General features: G+C 48.5%; 1 protein-coding gene across 1 annotated transcript in view; it reads right to left on the reverse strand.

Moving 5' to 3' along the window:
• The window catches only part of tenm3 (teneurin transmembrane protein 3), a 222,978-nt gene that overhangs the window by 75,851 nt on the left and 137,127 nt on the right, over window positions 1-10,000 (reverse strand). The window contains 6 exon segments of the mRNA XM_042087438.1: window positions 189-279; window positions 281-390; window positions 3,398-3,592; window positions 3,771-3,872; window positions 5,639-5,846; window positions 7,192-7,406. Coding sequence (XP_041943372.1) covers window positions 189-279; window positions 281-390; window positions 3,398-3,592; window positions 3,771-3,872; window positions 5,639-5,846; window positions 7,192-7,406 — 921 coding nt within the window.

The following is a 10,000-nucleotide window of genomic DNA, read 5'->3' on the forward strand; positions in this document are numbered from 1 at the left end:
ACCACTGCTAGTCCTACTCAATGCCTGGACCACTGCTAGTCCTACTCAATGCCTGAGAGACAGCTGGAGCCAAGTGGCATAGGTAGGAGGTGTGGAAGGTGTGTGTGTGTGTGTGTGTGTGTGTGTGTGTGTGTGTGTGTGTGTGTGTGTGTGTAGGGGGATGTTGGTGGTGGGTGGTGGTGGCATACCGATGGAGCAGTCGGGCCCGCTCCAGTTGGCATGGCAGGCACAGGTGGCGCTCTCAGTCTGGTAGGTGCCGTGGCCCGAGCACTGGTCCGGGCCACATGGTCTTGAGGATCTCGCAGCTGGTGCCGCCCCAGCCTGGGTTGCAGTGGCACTCGCCGTGGATGCACATGCCATGTCCCGAGCAGGTGGGGTCCAGGCAGTCCACTGCGGAGAGAGAGGACAGAGAGAGAGGGGAGAGAGAGAGAGAGAGAGAGAGAGAGAGAGAGAGAGAGAGAGAGAGGAGAGAGAGAGAGAGAGACGGGGGGGGGGGGGGGGGAGAGAGGGAGAATGAAAGAGAAAGAGCGAGTGAGAGAGGACAGAAGGACAGAAGGTCAGTCAGATCCGTCTGTCATTGTGTTCCAACACAGTAGTCTTTGTCTGCTGGCTCTTTGTTGCATTGTCTGGGCTCGATAGCGGACAGGTATATTTTACACGGGGCTGTTCCGGTGCGGTGCAGTGCGGTGCGGGCAGCGCTGACCCAGTCCTGTCAGCCCGGGCATTGTTGCTGGGAGGCAGCCGCAGACACTGAGCCTCCAGGACGAGCCTCAGCAAAACAGGGAACGCCTGTTGCTGCCCTGGTTTTCAATGACAGGAACAGAGCATTCAAACAGTGGCTGACTGATGTTGGAAAAGTGTGTGTGTGTGTGTACAGTATGTGTGTGTGTGTGTGTGTCCAGGCCAGTGTGTAATTACACATATCTTCCCCTGTGTGCTCGGGAGGAAGTCATCCCCAGGAGGACTGAGGGTGATGTAGCCTCCTCGCTCCGGTGATTGTTTTAGAAATGATGCAAATTAATCAATGTATTCACTCGGAGACATGGATCCCATGATCACACCCACAGGCACCACAATGGAATCTCATCGCACTTAATTACATTGGGCTGGATGGATATAGATGTGCATTTGATTATCCTTTGCATGCATGTCTATGTTTGTGCGACTATATGTGTAGGCTTATGTGTGTGTGTGTGTGTGTGTGTGTGTGTGTGTGCGTAGATGAAGCCAGAAACGAATCAATGCTTCTGGCTGGCAGTGATTAGATCGTTCTTCGGTCCATCCCCGACGGAGTGGAGCGGAGCGGTGCAGGGGCTGGTTGTTGGCACTGACGTGACACGACGCTTGGTTTCCTCGGCTCGGCTGCAGTGTGTGTATACGCTACAATACATGCCGAGCTAATTTAAGCTAATCAGTCGACGCGAGGAAAATCAATTCTAATCTGGCCTTTTCTTTCCAAATGGCCTGGCCAGAATGCCAAACACTGGAGACAGTGTCGGCCCTGCGGAACTGCCATATCAATAGGAACATCAATGCAATTATTTGCTCTGTGAAGTAGAGAATAGCAATTGTTTCTGGAATATTGAACTATTAACTCCTGACTTAATGATTATTGCGGGGATGGTGAGCAATCAAGGCCTGGCAAAAGGGAAAGAAGCCCGGGACAAGCAGGAAAGAGAAGAAGGGATGATGATGGGGGGGCGGTAAACGAGGGGAAAAGAAAAGAGCCTTTGATGCCTGCAGGACATGACTTTCTCCTCCTTCATTAGGAAGCGAGGGGAGCGAGGGAGGGAGGGAAAGATGAGCTTGAAGGATCGCGTTGCCCCTCGCCTCTCTCCCTCGCCCTGTCACAGCGACTCCTCTCCTTCGCCGTGTGAAGACAGGATATGATGCGAGATGAAGCCGTGTGGGTTGGGGAGCGGTGGGCCACTCTCCGGTGAGGCGCAGCGCGTTAAAAGGTGTCTTGGTAAAAGGGGTCGATCGATGCAGCTCAGTGTGACCTCGGTGCTTTTTCGTCGCCGGACAGGTTTGGGACATGCGATCCCGCCGCACTCTGACAGAGTAACCCAAAGCAGAGGGCTGGAAGAGGGTTGCGGTGGTGCGGAGGCTGAGAGCCCAGCCCCCTCCTGACATCCCCCTCCAGCCCCCTCCTGACATCCCCCTCCAGCCCCCTCCTGACATCCCCCTCCAGCCCCCTCCTGACATCCCCCTCCAGCCCCCTCCTGACATCCCAGGCCCGCGCACTGCTGTGCTGCTATGTGCTGTGTTGTGCTGTGCTGCTCTGTGCTGTATTGTGTTGTGTTGTGCTTTGCTGCTCTGTGCTGTGTTGTGTTGTGCTTTGTTGTGCTGTGCTGTGCTGCGCTGCTCTGTGCTGAGTTGTGCTGTGCTGCATTGCATTGCTGCATCTTGGCTCGGCACACCATGCTCCAACAGAGCTGGAGGGCTCGGGTTCTGGAATCTGTACGACTCTCTGTGGAGCGAACTGTGAGCCTTGGAGACTGTGCCGTGGCTCTGAGAGAGTGAGCCACTTTGGGAAGAATGTGTCAAAGATAGCTGAGAGACGGGACAGACTCCCAGACTGGAATCAAAGAAAGGAAAAAAAGAAACCCCTCAACAACAAAGGAGCCGTGAACTCACGAACTCTCCCACAATAAGCCTCCAGACATTAATACTCCAGCTCTGGTTCAGACGCCGCAGACCCTGACACTACAGCAAAGCCATTTCACTCCACTCCTCTCTTGCATTCTCTCTGTCCTTCCTTTCTCTCCGTCTGTCTTGGAGGATTCTGCAAATCATTTCCAAATGCCACCTCACTGAAGTTGCTGTGCTTTAGTGCCTTAAAGGAGATCATTTCCCAAAGGATCCCACAGAGGCTCAGGCTAGTCCCTTTCCAAGACATACAGTGCTATACTAAACGGTGTTGGTGGTGACAGTCTTGCGTTGACCTTTTCCCATTCAATGACATCATTAACTTGCGCCCATTCGGAGTGTGTTTGGGTTGCTCTGGGAAAGTAAGCTATTTAGAAGTCTCAGCCTTGAGCAAACGATTATTATGATAAATCTGCTTAAGGTCTTTGGTTGCATTAAGGATAAGACTGGAATGTGAATGCTGCTAAATTAAAGGCAATAGAGTGATGTTTGAGATAAAATGGTGTTTAAATAAGGATTTCACTTCAGCAAAGTGATGAGGGAGTGGCACTGTTTATACAAAATGCCGATGAAAGAACTGTCTTGAATAATGTGATGTGTTTTTGTAACACTTTAAGGAAAGGAGCTTTTAAACATGTAATCTCTCTCTCTCACACATACTCTCTCTCTCACCCTCTCTTTCTCTCTCACTCTCTTTCTCTCTCACACATACTCTCTCTCTCTCTCACTCTCTTTCTCTCACTCTCACCCTCCTCGCAGTTGTCTCCCTTGTAGCCCGTGTTGCAGGCGCAGGTGCCCATGATGCAGATCCCGTGGCCGCCACAGTGGACGTCAATGCACTGGTTGCTGGGCACGTCGCACTCGGTGCCCTTCCAGCCACTGTAGCACAGACAGCGCCCCCTAGAGTACTGACCATTGCCACTGCACAGCACGGGGCAGGCAGCTGGAAGCAGAGACAAGAATGGACTAGTGAGAACTAGAGCAAAGATAACACAACGTGTTCTTTTATCAATATGTTTGTGTGTGTGTTTGTGTGTGTGTGTGTGTGTGTGTGTGTGTGTGTCTGTGTGTGTGTGTGAGAAAGAGAGACAGACAGAGAGAAAGAGAGTGATGGATTGTACCTCTTGAGCAATCAGGTCCAAGGAAACCTGGGAAACAATGGCACGTTCCAGATCGACAGTCTCCGTTTCCATGGCAATTGTGAGGGCATTCGGTGACGGAATCTGTGGATGGGAAAGAGGACAGTGGGGAAAGAAGCAGAGAAAGAGGGAGGGAGAGGAGGAGAGCAAAAGAGAGGGAGGGAGAGGGAGGGAGAGAAAGAGACTGCTAATTGAGGAGGCAGATTCTGTAAATTAACGGCTGTGTCACCTCCCCATCTCTCTCTCTCGCTGTTTCTCTCTATCTTATTTTTCTGTGTTTAACTTCTTCTAGTCTTTCTCTTCTCATGCTGTAATTATAGTTGGAGCAGATGCTTGATTATGGCAAACCTGTGGCTGCCTGCTTTCCCCTAATGAACCAATCACAGGATTATCATGGCCAATTATCATCCACACACCCCGGCCCATGACTACGCCACACACACACACACACACAAACACACACACACACACACACACACGTTCACACACACTCACACACACACAAGCTTGCACTCACACATACATACACCCACATACGAACCCACACCCACATATACACACAGGGATGCAGACACAGACTTGCAGAATATAAATTGGCCTTTTCACGCTTTCTGATGAACCTGTGGGCACACCCACAGACATGTCTGTTTACACACACCCACACACATACCCACACTATACACAATACAAGAGAGACTGAATTGAGCTGTTTTTTTTATTTATACAGCTCAACACGCACACACACACAAACAAACACATGCACATACACACAGACACACACACTAAATCGCACAAACAGACATGCACCGAACTTTCACACACCAAACTCCTTTCAGCGGCACTGCACTGCACAGTGGAAATCGATGATGCTTTACGGCATAGGTTCTCAAAGTGCGGCCCGGGGGCCAATGGCGGCCCGCGGAAACATTTCTGGCGGCCCGCGATAACATCTGATAACATCTGTAAAACTGTTAAACTGTACAACTGTACTGTGTGCTTTGAAAAGAATGAATCTCCGTTTAGTGGTGTTTAGTGGCCGTCAGGTTTTCCTGTGGTGCTTTGGTAGCTGGAATTGGCCCTGAATAAGGCCTATGCTGATAATAAGCAAGGCCCACTGAGACTGTTTGTTCTAAATAAGCTTGCAATTGAAATGGACTCCACACAGGACTGTTATATCCCACATTTGTCTGTTGAGGGTAGAGATTGTGTGTGCATTGCAATTTTTCTTAAGATTTTCACAAGTATTGCCAGGTTTAGCCTCAGTTGTGAATTAAAATGTGTTTAATGCAATAAATAGAAACGGTAGAGATGCAACCTGGTCATTATAATGATTACAAATGGGATTTATTTTCCAGGTTTTTTTTTTCTCCCCCCCACAACCTGCCCCTTTGGCGGCCCTCAGTTCAATGTTGGGTTCCTGAATTGGCACTCATCAATCAAAACTTTGAGAACCCCTGCTTTACGGTATATAAACTTATAAACTCTACTCTACACTGCCTGCTCCCTTGGGCTTCATGTACAGTAGGCAATTTAGATCCCCCCCTCTCTCTCTGTGATTTCTATTTGTGCTTTATTTGTCATTTGAAAGCTTAAGGGCATTCTGTATATGAGAATAGTGAAGGCACTGCAATATGAATACTCTCATCAATATTCTCATTACATGTGTGACCATGTGTGTATGTATGTGTGTGTGAGGTCTCAGACAGAGTAATAATGTCTAGAGTATCACAAGAGTATGACAGATGTACACAGAGACTGTGTACATCACTAACACACACACACACACACACACACACACACACACACACACACACACACACACACACACACACACACAAGCACACACTTACCTATGACGATGGTGTTGTAGGAGACCTGCTCGTTGTTCTTGCCGTCGTTGTAGAAGGCCATGTGCCAGGTGCCCGAGTCCAGGAAGCGGATGAATCCGGCCTCGTGCAAATTCACCGAGCGCGCCCGTCGTGCACCCTCCATCTCCAGCAGACTGCGCTTCTCCTTGGTGATGAGCAGACTGCCATCCAGCAGCTCCACAAAGTCATACTGTCAAACACACACACACACAACATTAAAATATCATATCCAAATTTACTGTTTACAACTTCCTGCTGTCAGATATTATGGCTTATGCAAAGAGGGCATTGAGCAAAGTGTCATATGGAGCTAAATCAACCACACAGTTATGGTAGTCAGAGCCCATTCATTTGCTGTACATGTGTTCCTTTTGCTGTACAGACATTCCACACAGTGAAGTGTTTCCAGGGGATATGAGAGGATATGACACCCTGGATCAAACCAACTCGCTTAATTACATGAGAAGAGTGCCGAATAACAACGCCAGCGATCTGACAGCAATAGGACACCTGACAAATGGCACACAAGCCCTACATGAAAGCTTTTGAAACCTAAGCAGCGATGTTTAGCACTAATGCACTCTGAGGGCCTTCCCACTATTTGCAACATTTCAGTGTGTCTCAAGGCCCTTGCCAGCTCATTTTCACAACTCAAGGGCCATAATCTGGCATCACAAGACCCTTCTTTAAGTAGGTGTTCTTCACTGCATCAATAAGAGAATGCAGACCTCTGACGATTGGATGAAAAAGAGACACAAGTGTGTCGGCTCGCAAGGTCTTTTTTCTTTCCTCTTTTTGTTCCTTCTTTCTTTCTTTATTTCCTTTCTTTTTTTCATTCTCTTTCTTCCTTTCACACTCTTGTCTCTTTCTTTCTATCTCTTTCTTTCTACGTCACGCCACTGTGGCCCCTTGTCCTTGCCTGTCCCCCTTTCTCTCACACCAGTTAAAATTCCCCAGCTCCAACGCGCTTCCTGGCCCCTGCAAGGCACCGTATCGATTCATCGGACGGCGGCGTTAAAAGAAGGAATCAGAGTGCAGCGCGCGGTATTGACTCCCATTGTGGGGACCTCTGTTGCCAATTACCTCCATTAGGCAGCGCCTCTTTCATCTGGAGCTGGACCGAGCTCTCCGCCTCTGCCCTTGAGCACCATTGTGCAGGAGCGCAGCGGAGCCACCACTCCACACATGTTTACTTCCTGCCTGCTGCCTTTTAGAAATGATGGGGGAACTTCCACTATGGGGGAAAGATGGGAGACCGAACAGGCCTGGGTCCCGCTGGAGTCTGGGACTGTTTTCAAGCCCTGCATATGGATGGATGGATGGATGGATGGATAGAGGAAAGGATAGAGGGATGGATGGATTCTGAGCAGAATTTTAGTTCCGTGTGGGTGACAGAAGACAGAGGAGGGGAGGATGCTGAGGATTTTCACCAAGACATGAGCTGCTGCATTCCCCCAGGTGATGGGAGGATGTGAAGGGAACGTGCCGTGTGTTGTGGGGCGGTCAGCATGGTTGTGGTGGTCCTTAACACATACCTGCGTGTGAGAGGGCGGTAGGCCTTTGCGGCCGTAGACCCCGACCAAGGCGTCGCGTTGCACCGAGATGTTGAACTTGAGATACTGTGGCTGGTCGATGAAGATCTGGGAACGCCAGAATATTCCCGGAGGAACGTCCTGAACTGCCCTGCGGCCCACGTCCACCTCTCCCGTGTCTATGGTGTTGTTCTCCTGTAGAAACACGCCCAGTTTACCTGAGAGGGAGAGAGAGAGAGAGAGTGGGGGAGATAGAGAGAGAGAGAGAGAGAGAGGAGAAGGGGTTAAACTCCTGAGATAATTATTTCAGGAAATGGAGGATGTGACAAATCGAGTGGAAAAGAGAGAGCTGTGAGGAGACAATGAGTTTGTAAGCTGGTTATGATGGGAGCTTATTCATATACATGCTTCACAGATTCTCAGATATATATACACATATATATATATATGGCAAGCATGCACCATTCGTGTCAAGCCATCTAGGCTAAACTGTACAGTTTGTATGCGTATATGTGTGAGTGAGTGTGTGTGTGTGTGTGTGTGAGCATGTGTGTGTGTGTGTGTGTGAGCATGTGTGTGAGTGTGTGTGTGTGTGTGTGTGTGTGTAATTTCCTCTGGTGCTGACACACTACTACAGCTAGTGCTGAGTGTAGCTCCTGGTCCATGGCCGTGCATGTTCATGGGTATTAGTGGTCTAATCTGCCTGTGTAGATCAGACGGAGTCTTGGCGTGGCAAATCAGGTTATTTTAATGCGCCGCTCGTCCGCCTGATAGCCATCTCCCAGGGCACTGCTATTAATGTGTGCTCCGCCAATCCTCCTCCCCCCCGACAATGCTGCTCCCAATACCCACCCTAACTCCCCACTCCAACGCGTGCACAATGAATTAACGACTAAGCAATATACCAGGGCGGACTGCATTAAAAAATATTCCAGCACGGACTGCATTAAGAACTATACCAGCACGGACTGCATTAAGAACTATACCAGCACGGACTGCAATAAGAACTATACCAGCACGGACTGCATTAAGAACTATACCAGCACGGACTGCAATAAGAACTATACCAGCACGGACTGCATTAAGAACTATACCAGCACGGACTGCATTAAGAACTATGCCAGCACGGACTGCATTAAGAACTATACCACAATAAGAACTATACCAGCACGGACTGCATTAAGAACTATACCAGCACGGACTGCATTAAGAACTATACCAGCACGGACTGCATTAAGAACTATACCACAATAAGAACTATACCAGCACGGACTGCATTAAGAACTATACCACAATAAGAACTATACCAGCACGGACTGCATTAAGAACTATACCAGCACGGACTGCATTAAGAACTATACCAGCACGGACTGCATTAAGAACTATACCAGCACGGACTGCATTAAGAACTATACCACAATAAGAACTATACCAGCACGGACTGCATTAAGAACTATACCAGCACGGACTGCATTAAGAACTATACCACAATAAGAACTATACCAGCACGGACTGCATTAAGAACTATACCACAATAAGAACTATACCAGCACGGACTGCATTAAGAACTATACCAGCACGGACTGCATTAAGAACTATACCAGCACTGACTGCATTAAGAACTATACCACAATAAGAACTATACCAGCACGGACTGCATTAAGAACTATACCAGCACGGACTGCATTAAGAACTATACCAGCACGGACTGCATTAAGAACTATACCAGCACGGACTGCATTAAGAACTATACCACAATAAGAACTATACCAGCACGGACTGCATTAAGAACTATACCACAATAAGAACTATACCAGCACGGACTGCATTAAGAACTATACCACAATAAGAACTATACCAGCACGGACTGCATTAAGAACTATACCAGCACGGACTGCATTAAGAACTATACCAGCACTGACTGCATTAAGAACTATACCACAATAAGAACTATACCAGCACGGACTGCATTAAGAACTATACCAGCACGGACTGCATTAAGAACTATACCAGCACGGACTGCATTAAGAACTATACCAGCACGGACTGCATTAAGAACTATACCACAATAAGAACTATACCAGCACGGACTGCATTAAGAACTATACCACAATAAGAACTATACCAGCACGGACTGCAATAAGAACTATACCAGCACGGACTGCATTAAGAACTATACCACAATAAGAACTATACCAGCACGGACTGCATTAAGAACTATACCACAATAAGAACTATACCAGCACGGACTGCAATAAGAACTATACCAGCACGGACTGCAATAAGAACTATACCAGCACGGACTGCATTAAGAACTATACCACAATAAGAACTATACCAGCACGGACTGCAATAAGAACTATACCAGCACGGACTGCATTAAGAAGGAATAAAGAAGCAGGAAGGAAGAAGAAGAAACTAAATCTTGGCAACAATGTCAAGTGAGAGCGAGAAACAAAAAAATGTCTGGATCTTCCATTTTTTCCTCCTTGTGGCAAATTATCGCCTCCTGTTCTGCTAAATTAAAGACCGCCCTGTCTCAGCGGTGACCTGCGACTAGAGAGGCACTCCGGGTGCGATGCCAAATGAATATTGAAGAAAAAAAGGCTGTGCAAGCGGATTCTACCTGTTGGCTCGCTGTGGCGTCCTGTGCTCGGGGGGCTGGCCAGTGCATTGAAACTGGATCCCCCGGTGCAGCGCACAAAGGGCTTCCGGACTGCAGCGTGTCTAGACATGACGCACGCATGCAGCACATGCGACACTCTGTGCAGCGGCAGCCGCACAATAGCCTCTCCATGCGGCGCATTCAAAA

The sequence above is a fragment of the Alosa sapidissima genome, chromosome 1, assembly GCF_018492685.1.
Source record: "Alosa sapidissima isolate fAloSap1 chromosome 1, fAloSap1.pri, whole genome shotgun sequence".
Classification (NCBI taxonomy): Eukaryota; Metazoa; Chordata; class Actinopteri; order Clupeiformes; family Clupeidae; genus Alosa; species Alosa sapidissima.